This window comes from Hippopotamus amphibius, chromosome 9 (genome assembly GCF_030028045.1).
Source record: "Hippopotamus amphibius kiboko isolate mHipAmp2 chromosome 9, mHipAmp2.hap2, whole genome shotgun sequence".
In the NCBI taxonomy this organism is placed as follows: Eukaryota; Metazoa; Chordata; class Mammalia; order Artiodactyla; family Hippopotamidae; genus Hippopotamus; species Hippopotamus amphibius.
Genome location: NC_080194.1, coordinates 119,825,688 through 119,850,625, shown reverse-complemented (window position 1 = coordinate 119,850,625; position 24,938 = coordinate 119,825,688). Strand labels below are relative to the sequence as shown.

Genomic DNA, 24,938 nt, shown 5'->3' with positions numbered 1-24,938 from the left:
AAGACTAGCTCCGGAAGTAAGACGCTTACTCGTAACCCCAAACACATACAGGAGCTCACCAGGACAAATTAAAAATATACTCTCAGGAATTTTATTTTGGTTGTGCTAAGTATTTGAAAGAAAGGGCTTTGGAAGCATTTCAAAGCAAATGTTTTGGCACCAATCTGGACTAATCCAGAATTTATTTGCTGACTGTCTTAGTCAGCTGGGGGTGCTGTAATAGAATACCATAAACTTCTGAACAACAGAAATTTATTTCTCACACTTCTGGACGCTCAAGGCTCAATGCAAATCTATGTCTGGTGAGCACCCAGTTCCTGGTTCCTAGACAGAGGTCTTCTCACTGTATCTTCACGTGGTGAATGGGGCAGGGGAGCGCTCTGTGGCCTATTTTATAAGAGCACTAATCCTTCAGGGTTCCATTCTCATGACCTAATCACCTACCAAAGCTATATCCTCATGACCTAATCACCTACCAAATTTACCACCTCCTGATAGGATCACAGTGGGATTAGCATTTCAGGGAGGAGTTTTGGGAGTACACAAACATTGAGTTTATAGCAATGACCTCAGGAAAATTATTTGATTTCACTGAGCCTCAGTTTCCTTATCTATAGGAAAAAGGATACTACTTGTACCCATCTTAGAGGGGGATTGCAGTATTTAAAATGCCAAAATATAGTTCAATAAATAGCACAAAGGAGTGTGGGAGTTCAGTGCTACAGGTAGCTCCATTTATCTTAGTTTTCCTATGTCAAAGCAAAAATTGCACCAAAGTTAAAACAGGCAAGGAAGACTCTACGCAAGACTATTGGAATAGGGAAGAGGGCAGAACACAGTCTGCTGAAACAAAAGGGTTAGGAAGGTTTTTCAGGTCTGGGATGAGATAGTGGGAAAGTGCTGGAGGATTTAAGGGAGGAGATTTTCAAGAGAAAGTGATTAGGCCTAGTGATTAGTGATCTGTGCCTATTGAAGCTGGCTCCCATCCTTTCCGGGAATAGGGGCGCTATCCTTCTTGACTACATTTCAAAGGATGACTCCTAGTTCCTTAAGAAACACATCTTGGGGTTGTAAAACAGGAAAGAGTTTGTTTGTTTGTTTAAGAGTTACATGTGTTTCAAAGAGACAGAGAAAGAATTTATAATTACAAGTTTTCTAAAGAAAATGCTTTAAGCAAATGGAGGTCAGGACCTAGAGCCAGAAGAGTTTGATTAAAGATTAGTTAAGCTCACAGGAACATTGAGGCCATCTTGGTCACCTCATTTTATGCAGAGTAGGAAGAGAACTTTTTTTTAAAAAGGTATCTATATTTTAGTATACTTAAGAAAGACACTATATTTCATTCAGAACAAGAAATGAGGTAAAATAGTTTAGTAACTATAAATCTCATTCTAATAATTCAAGATGGGTACAATGTAATTGCTTAATTTTCAGCAATTCCTTTTAATTGTTCTTTTGAACAAGTAGATTGCCCTAAAATTTTTCAGACACTTTAGGTTCTTTCAGCTTCTACCTCCTCTGCCTTTCCTCAACACCAGAGGGTTGCATCCAAGTTTTGGGGAACAGGAGCTAGAGTGCATTTGGTATTTAAGGGTGTCAAAAGTCCAGGAATAGCAGGAGTAAAACCATTGAATCACTGAAGTAGTAAAAGTTTATTGTGCACACACCAAAAAGACAGTTTATGAACCAGGAGCACTCAATCCAAAACATGGAATGAATTGAGAGTATTGTTACAAAGCAGTTTATAAAGTGAGAAGGCAGTGACTGGTTACTCCTCACAGGGATTGGTTATAAGAATTTTCTTAAAAGATAGGGAATTGGTTAATGGTTACCTTGTATCAACTTTGGGAAACAGTTTTAAGTTTTGCTTTTGAGTTCCAGATGGGTAAGCAAGATCAAGTTAGTGTTACAAAATAAACTAAATTTAGCTTTGTTTGCATGATTAAACTGGTTTTGTCTGCTCAGGGAATTTTCAAGGGTGGCTTATGTATATATATATATATTTTTTTTTTATTGGAGTATAGTTGCTTTACAATATTGTGTTAGTTTATACTGTGCAACAAAGTGAATCAGTTATAAGTACACATATATCCCCCCTTTTTTTGAATTTCCTTCTCATCTAGGTCACCACAGAGCATTGAGTAGAGTTCCCTGTTCTGTACAGTAGGTTCTCATTAGTTATCTATTTTATACATAGTATCAATAGTAAATATATCAATCCCAATCTCCCAATTCAATCCCCCCGCCACCCCCCCCACCCCCGCCGCCTTCCCCCTTGATATCCATAGGTTTGTTCTCTAGGTCTGTGTCTCTCTCTATTTCTGCTTTGTAAATAAGACTGTCTATACCAATTCTTTCAGATTCCACATATATGTGTTTATATACAATATTTGTTTTCCCCTTCCTGACTTATTTCACTATGTATGACAGTCTCTACGTCCATCCGAGTCTCTACAGATCACCCAATTTCATTCCTTTTTATGGCTGAGTAGTATTCCATTGTGTATATGTACCACATCTTCTTTATCCATTCATCTGTTGATGGACATTTAGGTTGCTTCCATGTCCTAGCTGTTATAAATAGCACTGCAGTGAACATTGGGGTGTATGTGCCTTTTTGAATTATGGTTTTCTCAGGGTGTATGCCCAGTAGTGGGATTGCTGGGTCATATGGTAGTTCTGTTTTTAGTTTTTTAAGGAACCTCAGTACTGTTCTCCATATTGGCTGTATCAATTTACATTCCCACCAACAGTGCAGGAGGGTTCCCTTTTCTCCACATCCTCTTCAGCATTTTTTGTTTCCAGATCTTTTGATTATGGCCATTCTGACCAGTGTGAGGTGATACCTCATTGCGCTCTTGACTTTCATTTCTCTAATGATTAGTGATGTTGAGCAGCTTTTCATATGTTAGTTAGCCACCTGTATGTCTTCTTTGGAGAAATGTCTGTTTAGGTCTTCTGCCCATTTGTGGATTGGGTTGCTTGTTTTTTTGATATTGAGCTGCATGAGCTGCTTGTATATTTTGGAGGTTAATCCTTTGCCAGTTGCTTTGTTGGCAAATATTTTCTCCTATTCTGAGTGTTGTCTTTTTGTCTTGTTTATGGTTTCCTTTGCTGTGCAAGTGCTTTTAAGTTTCATTAGGTCCCATTTGTTTATTTTTTATTTTATTTCCATTACTCTAGGAGGTGGGTCAAAAAGGATCTTGCTTTGATTTATGTCATAGAGTGTTCTTCCTATGTTTTCCTCTAGGAGGTTTATAGTCTCTGGCCTTACATGTAGGTCTTTAATCCATTTTGAGTTTATTTTTGTGTATGGTGTTAGGGAGTGTTTTAATTTCATTCTTTTACATGTAGCTGTCCAGTTTTCCCAGCACCACTTATTGAAGAGGCTGCCTTTTCTCCATAGTATATCCTTGGCTCCTTTGTCATAGATTAGTTGATCATAGTTTATCTCTGGGCTTTCTATCATGTTCCATTGATCTATATTTCTGTTTTTGTGCCAGTACCATATTTTCTTGATTACTGTAGCTTTGTAGTATAGTCTGAGGTCAGGGAGTCTGATTCCTCCAGCTCCATTTTTTTTTCCCCTCAAGATTGCTTTGGCTATTCGGAGTCTTTTGTGTCTGCATACAAATTTTAGGATTTTTTGTTCTAGTTCTGTAAAAGATGCCATTGGTAATTTGATAGGGATTGCATTGAATCTGTAGGTTGCTTTTGGTAGTATAGTCATTTCACAATGTTGATTCTTCCAATCCAAGAACATGGTATCTCTCTCCATCTGTTTGTGTCGTCTTTGATTTCTTTCATCAGTGTCTTATAGTTTTCTGAGTACAGATCTTTTACCTCCTTAATTAGGTTTATTCCTAGGTATCTTATTCTTTTTGTTGCAATAGTGAATGGGATTGTTTCCTTCATTTCTCATTCTGAACTTCCATTGTTAGTGCATAGCAATGCAAGAGATTTCTGTGTATTAATTTTGTATCCTGCAACTTTAGCAAATTCATTGTTTAGCTCTAGTAGTTTTCTTGGTGACAGAAAGTGACTAGGAAATAAATGAGAGAAATTAATGGAAGATAAAGGTTATTTTAGCAGGGTTGTTTGTATAGCTCCATTTCAGAGCCAATTCCAAGTCTCTGGTCATAAGAATGTTCTTGCAGAAAGGCCTTCTAAGGAACACAGTTTCAGACCTACGTCCACTTTTCTGCATAGTGCCCTGTCTCAGTCAGTTACCCTCCTCCCCATCAACCAACTAGCGATGTGCTTTCTGTCACCATAGGTTACTTTTACCTATTCCAGAATTTCACATAATATGTACTGTTTATGTCTGTTTCTTTCACTCAGCATAATGTTTTTTTGGGATTCATCCATGTTGCTGTCTGTATCAGCAGTTCGTTCTATTTTGTTGCTGAGTAGTATTCCATTTAAAAAATATAACACATTTTGTTGATTTATTCTCCTGTTGTTAGGCATCTGGGTTGATTCAGATTTTTTACTATTATGAATAATGTGGCTGGGGACATTCTACAAGGCTTTTTTGGGGGGCAGAAATGTTTTCATTCTCCTTTGAAAAATACTCAGGAATTTAATTACTTTAACATAGGATAACCAGGGTTTCTCATTCTCAGCACTATTGACATTTTGGGCCAGACAATACTTTGCTGTGGGGGGCTGTCCTATGCATTGTATGATGTTTAGTAACCTCCCTGACCTCTGCTTTACAGATGCTGGACATTGTTAAATGTCGCTGTGGGGCAAAATCTCTCCTACTTGAAAACCACTGGGATAGATAAAAGTTTAATTTTTTTTTTTTTTAGAAACTGCTAAGGCTTTCCAAAATATTTGTACCAGTTTGCACTCCCACCAGCAATTGATGAGACTTTTTCTTCACATCTTCTCAAACATTTGGTGCTGTTAACCTTTTTAACCATTCTAGTGTGTGTGTTGAGGAATCTAATTTTGGTTTTAATATGTATTTCACTGATATCTTATGCCGTTGAGGAGTTTTTCCTGTGCCTTTTAAAATATTTTATCTTTTAGGGCAATTTTAGGTTCACAATAAAGTTGAGGGGAAGGTTCTGAGATTTCCCATATACCCCCTACCCCCACATATGCACTCCCCCACCAGAGTGGTACATTTGTTACAATTGATGACCCTATATTGACACATGAAAATCATCAAAATCATCCAAAGTCCACAGTTTACTTCACGGTTCACTCAGTATTGTACATTCTATGGTTTTGGACAAATGTATAATGGCATGCACTAACCATTATAGTATTGTACACATTAGTTTCACTGCCCTAAAAATCCTCTGAGCTTCACCTATTTATCCTCTCCAACCCTGGCAACCACTGATCTATTTACTGTCTCCATAATTTTGCCTTTTTCCAGAACGTCATATAGTTGAAATCGTACATTAGGTTGTCATTTCAGATTGCAGTCTTTCACTTAGCAATATGCATTTTAGGTTTTCTTCATGTCTTTTCATGGCTTCATAGGTCATTTCTTTTTTAGTGATCAATAGTATTGCATTGTCTGAATGTACCCAGTTTAGCCATTCATCTACTGAAGGACATCTTGGTTGCTCATAAGTTTTGGTAATTAAATTTCCGTAAACACCCCTGTGCAGGTTTTTATATGGACATAGCTTCCAACTCTTTTGGTTAATGCCAAGGAGTGTAATTACTGGATCGTATAGTAATAGTATGTTCAGTTTTGTATGAAATCACCAAGCTGTCTTCCAGAGTGGCTGTACATTTGCATTTCCACCAGCAATGAGTGACAGTTTCTGTTGCTCCATATGGTTGCCAGCATGGTGTTGTCAGTGTTTTGGATTTTGGCCATTCTGATAGGTGTGTAGTGTTAGCTCATTGTTTTAATTTGCATTTCCTTGATGACATATGATGCAGAGCATTTTTTTCACATGCTTAATTTGTTATCTGTATAACTTCTATGTTGAGGATTCTCTTAAAGACTTTGGTCAATTTTTAAAATAGGTTTCCTTTGCTTTTTGATAATCCATATATCTTCCCCCCCCACAGATTTAATAAACATATATATATATATATACACCAAGTCATTATACGGTATGATTACTGTATACCGTATACCGTAATAGCAAAATGATTACCAAAATAAGTTTAACACATACATCACCTCAAATAGTTAGAATTTTTTTGTGTGTGACGAGAATTTTTAGATTTACTCTCTTAGCAACTTTCAAATGTGCAATAGAGTAATTTTAACTATAGTCACCATGCTGTACGTTACTGTACATTTATTCATTTTATAACTGGAAGTTTGAACCTTTTAACCACTTTCACCCATTTCCCCCACCTCCATCCCCTGCCACTGACAACCATAAATCCACATTCTGTTTCTATGAGTTTGGTTTTTTAGATTCCACATATATAAGTGAGATTGTACAGTATTTGTCTTTCTTTGTTTGACTTATTTTACTTAGCATAATCCCCTCACGGATTATCCATGTTGTCAAAAATGACAGGATTTCCTTTTTTATGGCTGAATAATGTTACATTGTGCATATATATCCCATTTTCTTTATCCATTCTTTTTTTGAGGGACACAGATTGTTTCCATGACTTGGCCATTGTGAACAATAGTGCAGTGAACATGGCAGTGCAGATATCTTTCTGAGATAGTGATTTCATTTCCTTCATATGTATATACCTAGAAATGAAATTGGTGCATCAGGTAGATCTATTTTTAATTTTTTGAAGAATCTCCATACTGCATTCCATAGTGACTGAACCAATTTACTTCCTTGCCTGAGTGGGGTCATAAAACAGGCTCCATGGCTGGTAGGGCTGACTGGTTGTGGACCTAAATCAGTCGGAATTGCCCACTGAGCTCCCTGGCCAGATGGGACCACCTTCTCAGCTCAGCCTTGTTCTGGGGTTTTGATAATAATCTCTGGTCTATGGATAGTTGCTAGTTTGTCTCATGGAGGGGAATGATGTCTGGAATGACCTATGTTGTCATCTTGATGATGTCATTTCCCTGTATATTGTTTTAAATTAAATGTCTGTGTACATTTATTTCCCATTTTAAAAAAACATGGGTGGTTATCTTATTATTGGTTTGTATCAGTGCTTTCTATACTCTTAATACAAGTCTTTTGTTAGGTATATGTGTTGGAAATATTTTCTCCCCATCCGTGGCTTTTCTTCATGATGGAAGCTTTTTTTTTTAATTGAAATATAGTTGATTTACAATATTGTGTTAGTTTTAGGTATACAGCAAAGTGATTGTTATTTTTTCCAGATTATATCCCATTATAGATTATTATAAGATATTGAATATAATTCCTTGTCCTATAGAGTAAATCCTTGTTGCTTATCCATTTTATGTATAGTAGTTTGAGTCTGTTAATCCCATAATCCTAATTTGTCCTCCTTTCCCTCCCTCTCCCCTTTGGTAATCGTAAGTTTGTTTTCTGTGTTTGTGATCTGTTTCTTTTTTGTATATAGATTCATTTGTATTATTTTTAGATTTCATATGTAAGTGATATCATATAATATTTGTCTTTCTCTGTCTAACTTCACTAAGTATATTCTCTAGTACACCCATGTTGTAGCAAGTGGCAATATTTCATTCTTTTCTCTATATATACCACATCTTCTTAAGCAAATAAACTGTTGATGGGCACTAGGGTTGTTTCCATGTCTTGGCTGTTGTAAATAGTGTTGTTATGAACATTGGGGTGCATGTATCTTTTTGAATTACAGTTTTCATTTTTTTTTTCAGATATATACCCAGGTGTGGAATTGCTGGATCATATGATAGCTCAATTTTTAGTTTAAGGAAACTTCATACTGTTTTCCATAGTGACTGCACCAATTTACATACATACCGACAGTATACAAGGGTTCCCTTTTTTCTGGACCCTCTCCAGCATTTATTATTTGTAGACTTTTTGATGATAGCCATTCTGACTTGTGTGATGTGCAATAAATTTCCATATATTAATCTTGTATCCTGAAACTTTGCTGAATTCACTTATTAGTTCTAATAGTTTTTATGTGGAGACTTTAGGGTTCTCTATATACAGTATCATGTCATCTGCAAACAGAGTTTTACCACTTCCCTTCATGTCATCTGCAAACAGAGTTTTACCACTTTTTATTTCTTTTTCTTGTCTGATTGCTGTGGCTAGGACTTCCAGTACTATGCTGTGAAGTGGTGAGAGTGGGCACCCTTGTCTTGTTCCCGAATTTAGCTAGAAGGCTTTCAGCTTTTCACCATTGAATATTATGTTGCCTATGGGTTTGTGGTACATAGATTTTATTATTTTGTGATATATTCCCTCTGTAACCAATTTGTTAACAGTTTTTATCATGAATAGATGTTGAATTTTACCAAATGCTTTTTCTGTATCTATTGAAATGATCAGGTGGTTTCTGTCTTTCCTTTTGTTAAAGTGTTGTAACACATTGATTGATTTGTGTATATTGAACCACCCTTGTGATCCTGGAATAAATCCAACTTGATAATGGTGTGTGATCTTTCTTATGTTTTGTTGGATTCCGTTTGCTAATATTGTGTTGAGGATTTTTGCATATATATTCATCAAAGCTATTGGCCTATAATTTTCTTATTTTTTAGTGTACTTGTCTGGTTTTGGTAGCAAAGTGATGGTGGCTCCATAGAATGAATTTAGGAATGTTCTCTCCTCTTCAATTTTTTAGAATTTTGAGAAGGATAGGTATAAGTTCTTCTTTGTATGTTTGTAGAATTTCCCATGAAGCTGTTCAATCCTGAACTTTTGCTTGGAAGGAGAGGAGTTGTTTTATTACAGATTCTATTTCACTTTTGGTGATCAGTCTGTTCAGATTATTTGTATCTTCTTGACTCTGTGTTGGCAGGCTGTATGTTTCTAGAAACTTGTCCATTTTTTCTTGGTTGTCCAATTTGTTGGCATACAACTGTTCATAGTATTCTCTTATGATTTTTTTTTTTGTATTTCTGTGGTATCAGTTGTTATTTCTCCTCCTTCATTTTGTATTTTGTTTATTTGGGTAATCTCTCTTTTCTTCTTGGTGAGACTGGCTAGTGGTTTGTCAATTATGTTTATCGTTTCAAAAAACAACTCTTCGTCTCGATCTTTTCTATCTTTTTTTTTTTTGATCTCTGTTTTATTTATTTCCTTTCTGATCTTTATTATTCTCTTCCTTCTGCTGATTTTGGGGTTTGTTTGTTCTTTTTCTTCATCTTATATCATTCATCTCTCATTAGCCTTCTATAACAAATCTTTTAGTGAGGCTATTTTGGAATTTTGAAGCTTTTGGGAGCTTCCACATACCAAAAAAACCCCAAAAAACAAAAAACGAAACTAGGTACAATAGTTGAAGTTGAGAGCACCCTAAAGTTTTAACAATTTAGATGTTTCTCCAGTTCAAAGGATCCATGGAGCTAACCCTAGCAATATTTTCCCCTGCTAATCTAAGTTTAGAAAAGTGAAAAACACTTACCACTGTTGTCCCCAGTAGACCCTGCAGGCACAGATGACTGCCAGCTTTAACTGCACACTCAAAATTGTTTTGGAGTGTCAAAAGAACCCCAACTTGGCCATTTCAGGGCCCAATTTCCTTTAGCTCCCAATTAAGTACTTGCAAGCACACATAAACCTAGCTGGTATTCCCGTAGGTGGCTGTTTGCATGGGAGCTGTTTGGCCTTTGAGGCACAATTTCCCAGTATTAATTTCATATCCTAATTCAGATATGGGCTAGGATATGAACGACTTTCTTGAGAACAGTGCAGTGGATCACATGTGTGCTGCTTCTGGGCCTAGCTCCCAAAGAAGTTACTCTTGGGTCGGCTTGACTTCTTTTATGTGACTTGGTTTCTCTGACAGCCTAAAGCTGTCATGGGTGTTTGGAGTGCTAGGTTATCAGCCTTTGTCGCGCTCCCTGGGTGAGCAGTATTTATTTAATGGTTGTAGTGGGGTTCCTATATAGGACTGCTGCACGTCACAAGGATTGACCCTCAGACACTTCTGCTAGGTCCTCAGATGACTGAGGACCTGTATAGCCAGAAGGAGCAACATATGCCTTTATTCTTCAGAGCTGAATAATTCAGTCTCTCATTTCACTAGCAAAAGTTTTGTTCAGCCCATATATCAACTCCTTTTTAAAAAAATTTAAGCCTAAGTCAAGAAAACCCCAGCCATCCGCTTCCCTAGGCCTCTTGCCCAGACCCCTTAGGTCTTGCCTGTGAAATGTACTGGTACCTCTTAAGACTCCAAGTCTTAAGTGAAAACCAGCTTGAATAAAAATTTTTAGGATCATCACCCAAACAGTGAGATCTGAATACCAGGAGAACTCAGCAGAACACCTGGGGAGTACCAAGAAGCCGGTGGGTCTCAACAAGCCCATGCTGGTACCAGGCACCAGTTCTGAATAGACTCCACGTGTCCTCTGGTGGGTATCTTTGATATCCTGCTGACCACACCAAGCATATGATGAAAAGTTAATCAGTCAATTCAAGAAAGAAGTGAAAAATGTTATTCCAGTCAAATCTGAGGATTATAACCCAGGAAGAGCATCTCACAAAGCCCTGAGAACTGTTCTGCCCGTTAGAAGTCAAGGCACAGTTATATAAGTTTTTTGAGACAGGAGGCTGTACATTAAATGATGTATTATTGACAGCTTGCACAATCCAGGTCTAAGCATCATTATGGCCCCTTACAAGATCAAGAAGGAATGTTATCTTTTAAGGAACTGTCTAATTGATCCTAGGAGAATGTTGCTCTTTATGGTTGAACAGATATTTCTGCCTACAGGCAAGGTTTGGTCAACGCATAATGCAGATACACAGTGCACAGTAGGGGGAAGAGAAGAAGCCAAAGGGCAGAGAAAAATTAAAAAAAAATTTTTTTGTTTAAATTTTTCTTACCTTGCCGTAAATATAAGTTTTATTTCACAGGTGCAAACTGGTTTCAGTATGGATGCCAGCCATGTCTTTCCTCATAGTGTGCTGGCCTTATCCCTTTCATAAGGGGGTGCTGTTGGTGTAGTATCTAGAGCCTATGCTGGATGTGAGGTGGGGCTTCCTCTCTGCTCTGTGGCTGTCAACACCCTGTCAGGGGCGGGGTCTCCTCCCCAGTTTCGGAATAGACGCCCTGAGGATCGGGTTTGATCAGGCTCCTTTGCACTTGAGTACTTGCCCTGCCCCAAAGGAGGAGAAGCAAATGAGGAAACATGTGGTCACAGAGGACTTATGTGCCACCTGTGTAGGAGTCTGTTGTTACACTCAGAAGCCACCTAAGATTGTGTCCCTTTATCTGTTGTGTTTGTCCGAGATCTAGTGCAAGGTTGTGTTGTGGAGTGGACGGGGCTAGGGGTCTGGGTGTTGTGGCTGCAGAAAATGAGGTGGTTGTGTTGCTGCCTGAGATCTGGGCTGCCTCTGTGGCAGACTTCTCCCAGAACCTGTCTGCCCCAGCACTAAGCGGTGGTGTGGAGTGGGTGGAGGCGGGGTGCTCTCACTGGGAAAGGAACCACTGTGTACTCTTGAGTGCACTGATAATGGCATTTGCTGCCCCACCTGGATCACACCCCAGGCCTTCAGGGCTGTCTCTGTATAGCTAGATTGAGTCCACTCTAAGGGCCTGTCTGCTTAGCTGCTATGTGCTCCTGTGGCAGCTGCCCCTCGCACATGCTGACGGTGTCCCCCTGTGGCTACACCCTCTGCCCCATGCATGTGCTGACAGTGGCCTCTGTGGCTCCTTCTGGATCACACCCCAGACACCCTGGTCAGTCTCTGTGCAGTTAGACTGAGTCTCTGCCTAGATCTCATGCCAGGCTCTGATGTGGAGTGAGCTGGGCCAAGGTGGTCACCTTTTCAGATTGGGAAGCATGGTGAGCTCTCTCTGCTCTGTCAGCCAACCAGCACCTGCGCACTCCTTGTGAGTAGAGTCTAGGCTTCTCCAGCCCTTCTATCTGTCTGTCTGTCTCAGCGGATTTCCCAGCAGGCAAAGGGGCCCATCTCCTCCGCACAGGAATGCAGCGTGTGATGCCAGACTGCAGTTTGACCCGCTTATTGTACACGGCTAGGGTCCACCTATTCGGACCTTCTCCTCCTTACAGATTCCTCCCAGGAATGCAGGCCCTGACCCAATGCCTTTTTTTCCTATTTTACCCAGTTATATGGAGATCTTTCTTGCAACTTTGCTTGTGTAGGAGTTCTTCTGTCAGTTTCCAGTTAGTTTCCCATGGAAATTGTTCCACATTGGATGTACGCAGGTGAGTCAAAAATTATCCACACTCCAGTTATATTAAAACCTATAAATTCTGCAGCCAGAGTGCGGAAAATTTTTGACTCACCCTTGTATTTTTGATGTCTTTGTCGGGAGAAGTGAGTTCCATGTCCTCCTACTCTGCCATATGGGTCCCCCTCGGGCCCCCTTTACCACGACAGTAATTGTTTGTTGAGCAGAAATTTTAGATTTTGGTGAAGCCCTTTTTTATGGTTTGTGCTTTTTCTGTCTACGTTAGGAAATCTCTGCCTACTTCAGCATCACAAAGATATTCTCCTATCTTTTTTTATAGTAGTTGTATTAGTTCACCTTTTATGTTTAGGTCTCAGAGACCTCCTTCTCCATCCTTTAAGGTCCTAACCTAATGCTCTTTTGTGGAATTTTTAAACCCTTTTCTTTTTTTTGCCTAAAAAATGATAAGCATAGTTAAAATTTACTACTGATAATTCCACCTCAGATATAAGGAGTGCCAGACATTATATTCAGAAAAATTACTTGTAGGAATTATTGACTCCAGGATGATATTATTTTTCCCCAGAGAGGATTTCTTTTTCTATGCCAAGCCCCTGAAAGCATTTACAGTCTGAAATCACCTTCATCTGGTATCAGGGATGGAAATTATTTGAAATTTGGCTGCAGTCCTTGTGACGACCAGTCTCCTTCACGTTCATCCTTATTTATAAGATAAAGTCTTAAAATAATACCTCCTCTTTCTGATCCTGAATTTCAGATCTCTTCCTGGTAACCCCAAGAATTTGTCAGGTGTTCTATTGGGTTGGCCAAAAAGTTTGTTCGGATTTTTCCCTAACATCTTATATCACACAGTTAGTGGTAGAGCCGGGAAATCAACCTAGACAGTCTGCTTTCAGATCCTGCATTATTAATAACCTGCCATGCCACCTACACCATGAAGGAAGGGTTTTATTTGTTTCCCATATTATACACCTATACTTAACGTGGTGGATGTCAAGTGGCATTTTGGGCTTATAGCTGTGATATGATTTTACATATTATTTTGGGGTTTTTTTGTTTGTTTTTGCAAATGGTGATTATTTATTTGTTTTGTGTTATTTCTTAGTGTTTGATAAGAATTGGGAAAGGTGCTGGCCAAACTTACCTGGAAATTTACATCAATAACTTATTGATTTTTGTTTTGTGCTTGAAGCTTTGTACATATTAGAAGCTCAGTAGGTGCTGAATAAATTTAAAATGTAGGTGTAAACAAGTTCTCAAATATTTCAAATGCCTGTTGCTTCTTGTTATCCTTTAAGCTTGATTAGAAAATTAATTCAAATTTAAGTGCTTTACTCATCTAACATTTACATTTTATTAGCTAGTCTTAACCGATTTTTTAAAAGTATTTACTCCCTTCATAGAGTTGAAGAATGGATTTTTCGTGGTTCTACAAACTTTTGGTTCTCGTGTGGAAGAATTTTATTTTAAAGGTAAGTGGAGCTACCTATTGGATTTTTGCAACAGCTAAGAGACCACAATGGGAAAATTCTGATAGCCCAATCACTGCATTCCAATTTATACTGTTGCATTTTTCTCAGTTCTAGGGCTGGGGGTATCTCTTCGAAGTCTGAAGAGTCCTCACAGAGTGAAATTATAGCAGAATGACACATAGAAAGGAGAAAAAGACAGTCCAGGAAACCTCTGCTATTATAGAGTGAAGCTGTTCTTTTTGGCCATCTTTATATCTTCTTTTATGAAGTGTCTGTTAATATAAAATAATTAGCCATTTGCAAAGTTAATGTACTCTTAGGACTTATTAATATAATCCTTTTTTTTTTTCTTTGACCCACTAGAGGCGGCGATTCATTGCTTTAGTCGTGGAAATCATCCTAACATTACTATTTGCTGGTACACTTTTGTTAACCCGCAAATTTGTGGTTATAAGGAAGTCTGGACCTTTCAATTATTCTCTTCAGCCTCTCGATGAGTTGCCTGCATTCCTCGGAAGCACCCCTTTTCCTGGTCTATGGGAATTGGCTTTCGTGCCTTCCAAAAGTGCTGTGGTGAAGAATACAGCTGAAACCGTGAAGAGGGATTTACACTACAAGTTTAAAGGTTAGAAATTAAGGTTTTCTGGGGAAAAAGTATCATTCAGTTGTTTTAGCAAAAAAACACACTCATAACCTTTTAACTGGGCATTAATCCCAAGTAAAACATCATAGGAGGTCCTCATAACCAGGTAGTAACCTCCTAAGTATAATATGGACTTTGTTAAACTTGAGAGTTAAATTCATATAAAATATTTTCTCCTAGAGCCCCAAACAAATAGTGATATTTTTAAATTAAATGATCAATTTATATTATTCCTGTTATCATCCAAATCTAAGTCTTCCTTCTTTCTGGTATGCTTCTTAAACTGGGCAAGTATGACTCCAGGGGTACATCATAGGGTGCCAGATGTACACAAAGGCACAGTATAAACAAGAGTCCTCATTCTGGATGCATACTCAGTGGTCAGTTCAAACATCATTTATATGGAAATGTTGCACAAGTCATATATGAATGCTTTAAAGGCTCAAGCTACACAGAATTGTTTTGAAAGTTCCCAATTCCTCACTTACCCTCACATTCTTAACTTAATTTGTCCCTTTTTACTCCCAGAGATAAACATTTTCAGAAGTTTGGTGAGCATGCTTCCACTGTCCTTTCCCTTTATGCACGTATATTGATTCAATAGTGTATTTCTTCAATCTTTTTATTTTTTTTGTCACTCAAGGGTTTTTTTTTTTTTTTTTTAAGATTTGCTTTACTATTTTTTTTTATTCATTTTATTTTGGCTTCACTGGATCTTCGCCGCTGCGTGTGGGCTCTCTCTAGTTGTGGCGAGCAGGGGCTACTCTTTGTGACAGTGCACAGGTTTCTCATTGTGGTGGCCTCTTTTGTTGCGGAGCATGGGCTCTAGGCGTGTGGGCTTCAGTAGTTGTGGTGCACAGGCTTAATTACTCCGCGGCATGTGGTATCCTTCCGGCTCAGAACAAAATCTTGAAGTCAGGAGGGTTAAGCCTCCTGGGGCAAAATTTTGATTAGTTAAAGATAGAGATGGGAAGGAGATAACAGATAAAACTCCTACTCCTTCTCCCATAAAGACTGTTTTAAGATACCATTATTTCCAAAAACAACCTCTGAGAGACTTCTTGTTATATTTCTTGTTATGCCAGTTTTGGCTCCATAATGTGCCACTTTGTTCTATTGTACGTCCTTTTCTTTCATGCCTCACTTTCCCAGAGCCAGGATTAGGATGAGGCAAAGGAGGCCCCCAGGGTACAAAATTTACCATTGTACAACCCTGAAAGTCAGTGTCTTCTTAAAATGTGTGCCTCCCTTGCCTCATCCTAGTCCAGGCACTCTACTTTCCTTTTCTCTCTCTTGTGATACCCTGGGATTTTTTTTTTACCACTTAGTAAAGCAATGGCATGTCTCTTTCCCTCTGGGAGGAATGACATCAGCAAGACACTAAAATAAGAGGTCCTTGCTCAGCAATAATGATTTAGCTGCTGTCCATGGACAAAAATGCCTTTGTGGGAACTTTGGGATACATATAGGAACTTGCAAAACTCCCTGGTGCAACCCAAGACTGAGGAGGGTCATTTTGAGAAGGCAGGCCCATGTCAGGTCACAGGCTTACTACCATGATCCCAGCTACACCCCTGGAAATAGCTCCACCTGCCTGTGGACTCAGCTATAGCCCTGTTTGACTTGGTCCTGCCACCAGCACCATCAGCCAAAACCTTGGAGGAGTTAATGCACCTGAGCCTTGGGTAATAGGCCTGCTGAGCTTGGTTCTGACTATGGTCCCTATAGTGACTGGTGACCCAGCTCTGGCCCTTCTTAGCTGTGATCAAGCAGTAATCCTGTCCACCCCAGGACCTGCTGGGAGATATACATGCCTATGCACCCAGACATAAGCTTGCTGACCTCAGTCTGACTTCAGATCTCCAAGTGGCCCTGAAACCCGGCTCTTGCTCCTCTCAACCATGGTCCAGGAGCAGTCCTGTCCACCCAGGGACCCATCCAGTGACCCAGTGGGAGCCTTCTCAGGGACCCAGCAGGAGCCACACCTGTTCGGACACCCAGTAAGAGGCAAGCCATTGAGCATCACCAGCAGCAACATAGGATGTACCTACTTTTTATCTCCCTTTTTAAATGACTAATTAGACAGAAATGTCTCTGTGGGAATTGTGGGGTCCAGCAGCATACACCAGAGGACCCCATAGGAATCTCACCCACACGTGTATCTGGTAATAGTCTGACAGACCTCAGTACAACTGTAGAACCAACAGAGCCAGCAGGCCTGCCCCAAACCCTCCCAACTGTGATTGGGGAAAACCTGGAGAGTGCTGACCTGGGCAAATACCCATGGATGAAAGAATATTTGTAAAAGTCCAGCCCATGTCAGGGAAGATTCCAGCATACTATGGGAGTGAAAAAAAAAAAAGTTTGGATGCACTGGAAAAGGTAAGAAGAACTTTCCCATCCCCCAGCAGCACAGGACTGAACAGTCCTATGCTGACCTCTCATGTGGGGAGAAAGGAGAACAATGAGTGAGTGCCAGCACCCTCAGCTGTAAGGGAAACTACTGGAGAAACCTAATGCTCTCCAGCAGCACCCAGATTACTGATCTGGGGCCTCCATAACTCAGAGGAGGGAGGAGATCAGGAAAGAGGAAGATAAGAATATCGAAGGGCATTACAGGGACACAGTTCCTGATGACTGCAGTCAGGATTTCAGCAGGAAGTCCACCCTGGGAGAGCTTTAGCTGAAGATCTCCCCACCAGGCCCAAAGCCCAAGACCTTGAGTGCTAAACCTACACCTCCTCCCACTGCAGCCAGCTCCTTCTGTATACTCCTAAGGTAGCAGTGAAACGAGTCCAGTAAACAGAGTGCTATCAGAAAAACAAACCAGAATCTGTGGGCAAGAGAAAAACCAAAAACTTGAGCTGTAATACTACCTCTTGGAAATAAAAGCGAGGTTTCAAGCAGCCAATCCGTGAATTGTAAGAACCTGAGAAAACATAAAAGCTTAAGAATTCTGCTGCGGGAGGAAGCAAGAAGTGTAGAGCAGGCGTATAAATACAAAGTCAGAGAGAACTCCAGATTTAACAGTATACCCCATCTAAAGGCAACTAGTAAAGATCTGAGGAGGTGTCTGTTACTTAAAATGAGACAGCAGCAATTCAAAACTATAAGGAACCTAAAGAATGTTCCAAAATAACAAGAAAACATGTCATCACAAAAAGATAACAGTCCTTCAATAACTGCACTCCAAGGTATAGGATTTTGTGATATAACAGATAAAGAATTCAAAATAGCTGTTTTGAGGAAACTCAACAAGCTGCGAGAAAACAGACAATTCAGACTTCCCTGGTGGTGCAGTGGCTAAGAATCTGCCTGCCAATGCAGGGGACACAAGTTCGAGCCCTGGTCCAGGAAGATTCCACATGCCATGGAGCAACTAAGCCCGTGTGCCACAACTACTGAGCCTGTGCTCTAGAGCCCGCAAACCACAATTGTTGAGCCCACGTGCCACAACTGTTGAAGCCTGTGTGCCTAGAGACCATGCTCCACAACAAGAGAAGCCCCAGCACTGAGAAGCCCACACACTGCAACTAAAGAGTAGCCTCCACTCTCCACAACTAGAGAAAGCCCGCATTCAACAACGAAGACCCATCACAGCCAATAAATAAATGAATAGATTAATTAATTAAAAATATTTTTTTAAAAAAAGAATTCTTACCATGAAAAAAGAAAACAGACAATTCAATGAAATCAAGAAAAAGTACACAAACAAAATGAAAAATTTGGCAAAGACATAGAAATCATAAAAAAGAACCAAACAAATTCTGAGCTGAGGAATTCAATGAATTAAACAAAAAATTGCAATAAAGAGCATCTGCTGCAGGGTAGATCAAATGGAAGACAGAACAAGTGAGTCAGAGGACAGGAATTTTGAAATAACCTGAACAGAGATGAACAGAAATGAAAAGAATGAAAAAGAGCAAAGAAAACCTGTGTCATCTATGGTATTCAGTCAGACATTCAAATATTAGAATTGGGGTTCCAGAAGGAGAATAGAGGGAGGAGGAAGAACGTTTATTTAAAGAAGTAATAGTTGGGGTGAGGGGTGGGAGAAATGAGTGAATGGAGTAAAACGGTACAAACTTCCAGGTATAAAAATATGTCATAGGGATGTAATGTACAGCATGGTAACTGTAGTTAATAATACTGTATCACATACTTGAAAGTTGCTAAGATCTTAAAAGTTCTCATCACAGGAAAAAAAATTTTTGCAGCTGTAAGTAAGGTAATGACTATTACCCAGATTTATTGTTGTGATCATTTTGCAATGTATGCAAATACTGAATCATTATGATGTACATCTGAAAATATATGTCATATATACCTGAATTAAAAATAAAAAGAATAGGGCTTCCTAGGTGGCACAGTGGTTAAGAATCCGCCTGACAATGCAGAGGTCACGGGTTTGATCCCAGCTCCAGGAAGATCCCACATGCCACGGAGCAACTAAGCCCGTGTGCCAAAATAAAAAAAAAAAAATTAAAAAAAAAAAAAAATTAAAAAAAAATAAAAATAAAAAAAAAAAATAAAAAGAATACATAATAGCTGAGAACTTCTTAACCTGGGGAGAGAATTAAACATAAAAGTTCATGAAGCTAATAGATTTTTCTACCATCCCAATGCAAAAAGAACTTCTTGATAATGAAACTAATGTATATAAGGTGATCTATACCAGTTTTTTTTAGTTTTCAGATATATGCATTAATATTCAATATTTGTTTTTCTCTTTCTGACTGACTTCACTCTGTATGACAGTCTCTGGGTCCATTCATGTTTCTAGAAATAGAACCACAGACATAGAGAACAAATGTATGGATGCCAAGAGGGAAAAGGGAGTGGGATGAATTGGGAGATTGGGATTGACCTATATACGCTATTGATACTATGTATAAAATAAGTAACTAATGAGAACCTACCATGTAGCACAGGAAACTCTGCTCAGTGCTCTGTGGTGACCTAAATGGGAAGGAAACCCAAAAAAGAGGGGATATATGTACACATATAGCTGATTCACTTTGCTGTACAGTAAAAAACTAACACAAAATTATAAAGCAACTATACGCCAATAAAAAATTTTAAAAATAATAAAATTCATATTTTTAAAATGTTCAAACTACCCAATATGATCTATAGATTCAATGCAGTTCCTCTCAAAATTCCACTAGAATTCTTTATCAGAATGGGAAAAAAATTCTAAAGTTCACATGGAACTACAGAAGACCTTGAATAGCCACAGCCATCATGAGGAAGAATAACAAAGCTGGAAGCATGCTCTTCCTGATTTCAAACTATACTACAAAGCTATAGTAATGAAAGCAGTATGGTAATGTCATAAAAACAGACACATAGATCAATGAAACAGAAGAGAAAGCCCAGGAAAAAACCCAAGTATATATAGTCAACTAGTCTTTGACAAAGGGGCAAGCAATGGGGAAAGGATAGTATATTCAATAAGTGATGCTGGGAAAGCTGGACATTTTGTGCAAAATAATTAGACCCTTATCTTACACCATAGACCATAACACTAAAATCAACTCAAAATGGATTAAAAACTTAAAGGTGAGACCTAAAACCATAAAACTCTTAGAAGAAAACATAGGAAAAAGCTCTGTGGCATTGGCCTTGGCAATAATATTTTGGATATGACACCAAAAGTATCATTGGATATGTGACATAGGCAACGAAAACAAAAATAAGCAAGCAGGACTTCATTAAACTAAAAAGCTTCTGCAAAGCAAAGGTAACAATCAACAAAATGAAAAGGTAACCTATGAAATGGGATAACATATTTGCAAACATATCTGCTAAGGGGTTAGTATCTAATAGATATATAAGAAAGGCATCAACTCAGTAGCAAAATACAAATAACCCAATTTTTTAAGTGGGCAAATGTCCTGAATAGACATTTCTTCAAAGAAGACCTACAGGTGGCCAGCAGGTATATGAAAAGGTGCTCAACATCACTAATAATCAGAGAAATGCAAATCAAAACTATAATGAGATATCACCGCACACCTGTAAGAACACTATTATCCAAAAGTAGAAAATAAGAAGTGTTGGCAAGGGTGTGGAGAAAAGGGAGTCCTTGTATGAGAATGTTATAGAAAACAGTATAGACGTTCCTCAAAAATCTAAAAATAGAAGTACTATATGATCAAGCAATCACACCCCTATGTATATATTCAAAGGAAATAAAATCAATAGGTTGAAGAGATGTCTACACGTCCATGTTCCGTGTTGCAGTATTATTCACAATAAACCAAGATATGGAAACAACCAAAGTGTCCATCAACAGAGGAATGCATAAAGAAAATGTGATTATTCATCCATGAAAAAGAAGGAAATTCTGCCATTTATAGCAATATCTATGAACCTGCAGGACATTGTGTTAAGTGAAATAAGCCAGACACAGAAAGACAAATACTGCATGATCTCACTTATATGTGGAATCTTAAAATGTCAAACTCACAGAATCAGAAAGTAGAAGCACAGTTGCCATGGGTGGGGCAGGTGGAAGGAAATGTGGAGATGATGGTCAAGGTATACAAACTTTCAGTTATTAGATGAATAAATTCTGGGAATTTAATGTACAACATGGTGCTACAGTTAATAATATTGCATAGTAGACATAAAACTTCCAAGAGAGTAGATCTTAAGCATTCTCACCACCAAAAAAGTAACTATGTGAGGTGATGGATGTGTTATTTAACTTGATTTTGGTAATCATTTCACATTGTGTATGTATATTTAAAAATCACATCGTACACCATAAAGATCATGTTATACACGATAAATACAGTTTTTATTTGTCAATGATACATACCTCAGTAACTGGGGGGATTTTAAGAAATAAAATAAATGGTAATTATGTGAGATGATGGATGTGTCAATTAGCTTGATTTTGGTAATCATTTCATCATATATATATATCAAATCATCACACTGTGCACCTTAAATATATACAATTTTTATTTGTCATATACATCAATAAAGCAGGGGGGAAATAAAGCCACCTTAGTAAGTGAGTAAGTAATTTCCCTCTAGTTGTATTTTCTAAGAAATCTAAACAAAGACATATTCCTGGACCCATAAAGTAAAACACTCAAAAAATCTCTCTCTCTCCCTCTCTCTCTCTCTCTCTCTCTCCCCTCATCTCTTTCACTCTCGCTCTTGCTCTCTCTCCTGCAGCTATACGTACCACCTTCCCTGAAGCCCAGATCAGGAATACTAACCCTTGCAATCAGTGCTATGGGTAAGGAAGCAGTTGCACCAACCTGGGTAACATCAACATAGAGTTGGATCCTTAGTGTGATGGAGATGCAAGAAAAATTAATAAAAATAGACTGGTGGATCCCTCCTCAATCCCTTGTCACTAGTGGCCAGGCATCTGCAGAGAATCATGGCTAACATCACAGTAGTCAGTGCTTAAGGCAAAGAGATGGGGAGGTCCATGGGACATAAGGGATGCATAGGTGAGTTAGGTGATAGTGGTTAGGCTCAGGCACAAAAGTAGAGACCACATGCTCCAAAGCATGCCTGACTACCTGCTTGACTCACTTGGAAGACCAGAGGCTAATAGCTAGACTTGTTCCCCTCTTCTTGGGTAGAAATTGTTAGCCAAGGCAGCTGATGTTCAAAGATGAAGATACAGGGAAAACATTTTGGACTTCTGAGGAGATGAGGAGCTATGAAAGCAAGCAAATGAAACCATCTATCCAGTAGAAGTGTAACTAATGTAACTATTGGAGGGGATAGGAGAGGAGTTGCTCAGGCGGGCATCAACCCAACCATACTAATTGCTGCTGGCTTCTCATTCCAGCCTGGTTTCAGTTCTGCCAAACGCTGAACGTCACCCCAGGCTGATGCATTTGCTTTCTTATGTATGGCAGTGGTTGAAAGAACTATACCTAGCTTTAAGGATTTGGTTGCATGCTCGGGTAGGGGTGTGTGTGTGTGTGTGTGCGTGCACGTGTGTGTGGGTGTGTGTACCTGCACAGGCATGTGTTAAGTGCTCTATTTTGGGGGGCTAAACAAACTAGATATGTGTTGCAATGAAAAAGATGGAATTTATACTCTTTTAGGGTTGGGTATTTTTTAGCAGGTCACTAGGCTGGAAAGGAGGAAGAGGCAAACAAGTTGAAGAATTTGAGGAGTTATAGAACTGATAGATACTGGACTCCAAGCTGGAAAGGAAATGAAGTTGAGAGGAAAATACTGATTTTAGATACCTGGAGTATAAAGTGGCTCCTGGTTGAAGAACTCTGTGTCTGTACATACACATCATACAACCAGTATATCACCTGCATTGCACATTACTATTTCTTTACAGCTGACTGTCAAGCAAAACGCAGAATAAAGAGCACACTTCCTCACTTGTAAAATGAAAATAATAGTAGTACCTAATTTACTAAGTTGTGAGGGAAATGAATTAATATGTATAAAGTATTTAGAGCGGTACACAGCACATAGTAAGCACTCAGTAAATGTTAGCTTTTCTTATTGTTAGAATAACCACAGCTTCCTGCTCTGCCACCAACCTCCTCCATTGAGTATCACCATAAGCCCAGCCTACCAGTGAATATTTTGAAGAGACAACATCTGTCTTATTTGCGAAACCTGTTGCTTTAGAAATTTAGAGTGCTACTTCTTAGGTTCATTCAAGGCAATGGAAGAAACCAAAATTACCATATTTTGTCTTCCAGCTACTTGGTCCAGGGAAATAACTGTCTCTTTCACTCCTCCGTAATCCTCTTACATGGATTTTATAACTTTAAGCCAGCTTAAGCTATGAAGCTGACAGGAAAACTGCAAATATTTCAGCTTCATTGGGACTCAAGAACTTTCTAGTTTTGCTCCTTGTGATTCTTCCTTTCCATTCCATATCCACCTAGCTCTTAACTTTTAATATTACATTCTCTTTCCAGCTCTGTTACTTTTATCATTTGAATTCTCAGAGACCCTTGTTTCATCCTGCTCCTGACCTACTTGTTGAGCTGCACATCTGATTCCAGTCCCTGAGATGCTACTTTTCAGCTTTGGAATTTATCTCCTAGCTATACCCACCCTGAGATATGTGACGCATCACTGGTATTTACCAACTTTACCAAAAGATTGGGAGATTATAACCCCCAAATTCCCTCACCATAATTTCGTGGCCACCAATAATGGTCTCAGACTTGGATGGCAATCAAAATATACTTTGTCACCAGGTTTACCTAGTTTGAGAGAGTGAAGTCAATCCTCATGACTTGTGGATTCTATATTTGTGATTCACCTAATCACTAAAATCTATGTGTATCCCCCAATCAGTACTTGCTGAGGCTTTGTGGTCATTTGCAGACATGCACAGAGCAGGAAAATTCAACACACAGTTTCCAGCTGAGGTCAAACAAGAAGATACTCTGCCTTCTCATTTCTACTCCCATAACTGTAAACAAGTGTCCTTTCCTTGGGATAGTCAGTGCCAAGTTTTTTGCATTTTTGTTGTCTTTTGGTGATTTTGTTGTTTATAGTGGCTCCCCAGTACAGTGCTGATGTACTGTCTAGTGTTCCTAAGTGCTGTGATGTGATGTGCCTTTTGGAGACAATACGTTCAAGTATGCTACTGGCCCTGAGTTCAGTGTTGATGAATCAATAATAGATATTAAATAAGCTGTCTTTATACAGAAGCACACATAAAACCAGTTGTATTGATCAGTGAATGAAAATGGTTTGACCAGAGGCTTGCAGGAAACTAACCCTGTTTCCACAGGAGCAATTAATTAGCGTTCACAAATTCAGTGTCTGTAGGGACTTTTATAAGACAAACTGCCATGAGTAATGAGGGTTGACTCTTCATAACATGCATGGCATCGTCATTCTCACACAAAAGTCTTGCAGTGGCACAGGGGAACATTTAGGCTCTATCACCACATAGGAAACATTCAGGTCGAGATGAAATTGACATTGGTGCACACCCTCTAAATACAGGGAAGCTGCTAATTTTGTTTGCCAAAGTTTGTATATAGTCCCAGTTGCACTCTTCTCACTCCAAATGTCTCTAAAGCAGAGACATCATAACAAGCTATGTTGATAAGGAGTTCCTGGTGCTGCTAACATTTTATATTTTAACTCAGTACATACCTAGGTATAGTGCTGCAAGAAAGTAAACTCAGAGTTACCTTATTAGTCATCCATGGGTGCAGGAAAAATAGGCATTATGCTTGCTCTTATCCCTTTTCTCAATAATAAATCCATAGTATTTTTCCAAAATTTCTCATCAGAAATTTTGCCCCTAAGGACAGTCGCACTTTTCTCTGATATCATATTTGTATCATATAATATCACAACTATCAACATTAAGGCCTCGAAAAGCAGTATATTTTCTGTTTTTTCAAATCTAATTGAGTTATCCTTGACACCATGCCCAGCCCCAGTTTGAAATGCATGAATTAATGTGCTCAGGTTTGTGCTAAAATCTTGGACACTACCATGAATTGCCAGTATTAGCAGCAAACCAGAGGAGTCCTTGTCCTAGTATTTGCCCTGGGGTTCCTTGAAGCTGATGAATGACTTATAGCAGAAGAGCATTG

General features: G+C 38.9%; 1 protein-coding gene across 1 annotated transcript in view; it reads left to right on the top strand.

Annotated features, from left to right (window-relative positions):
* Positions 1-24,938, top strand: part of LOC130861024 (phospholipid-transporting ATPase ABCA3-like) — a 127,047-nt gene that overhangs the window by 1,193 nt on the left and 100,916 nt on the right. Inside the window, exons 3-4 of the mRNA XM_057749528.1 lie at positions 13,653-13,721; positions 14,085-14,346. Coding sequence (XP_057605511.1) covers positions 13,662-13,721; positions 14,085-14,346 — 322 coding nt within the window. The 5' untranslated portion in view covers positions 13,653-13,661. The remainder of the gene's footprint in view (positions 1-13,652; positions 13,722-14,084; positions 14,347-24,938) is intronic.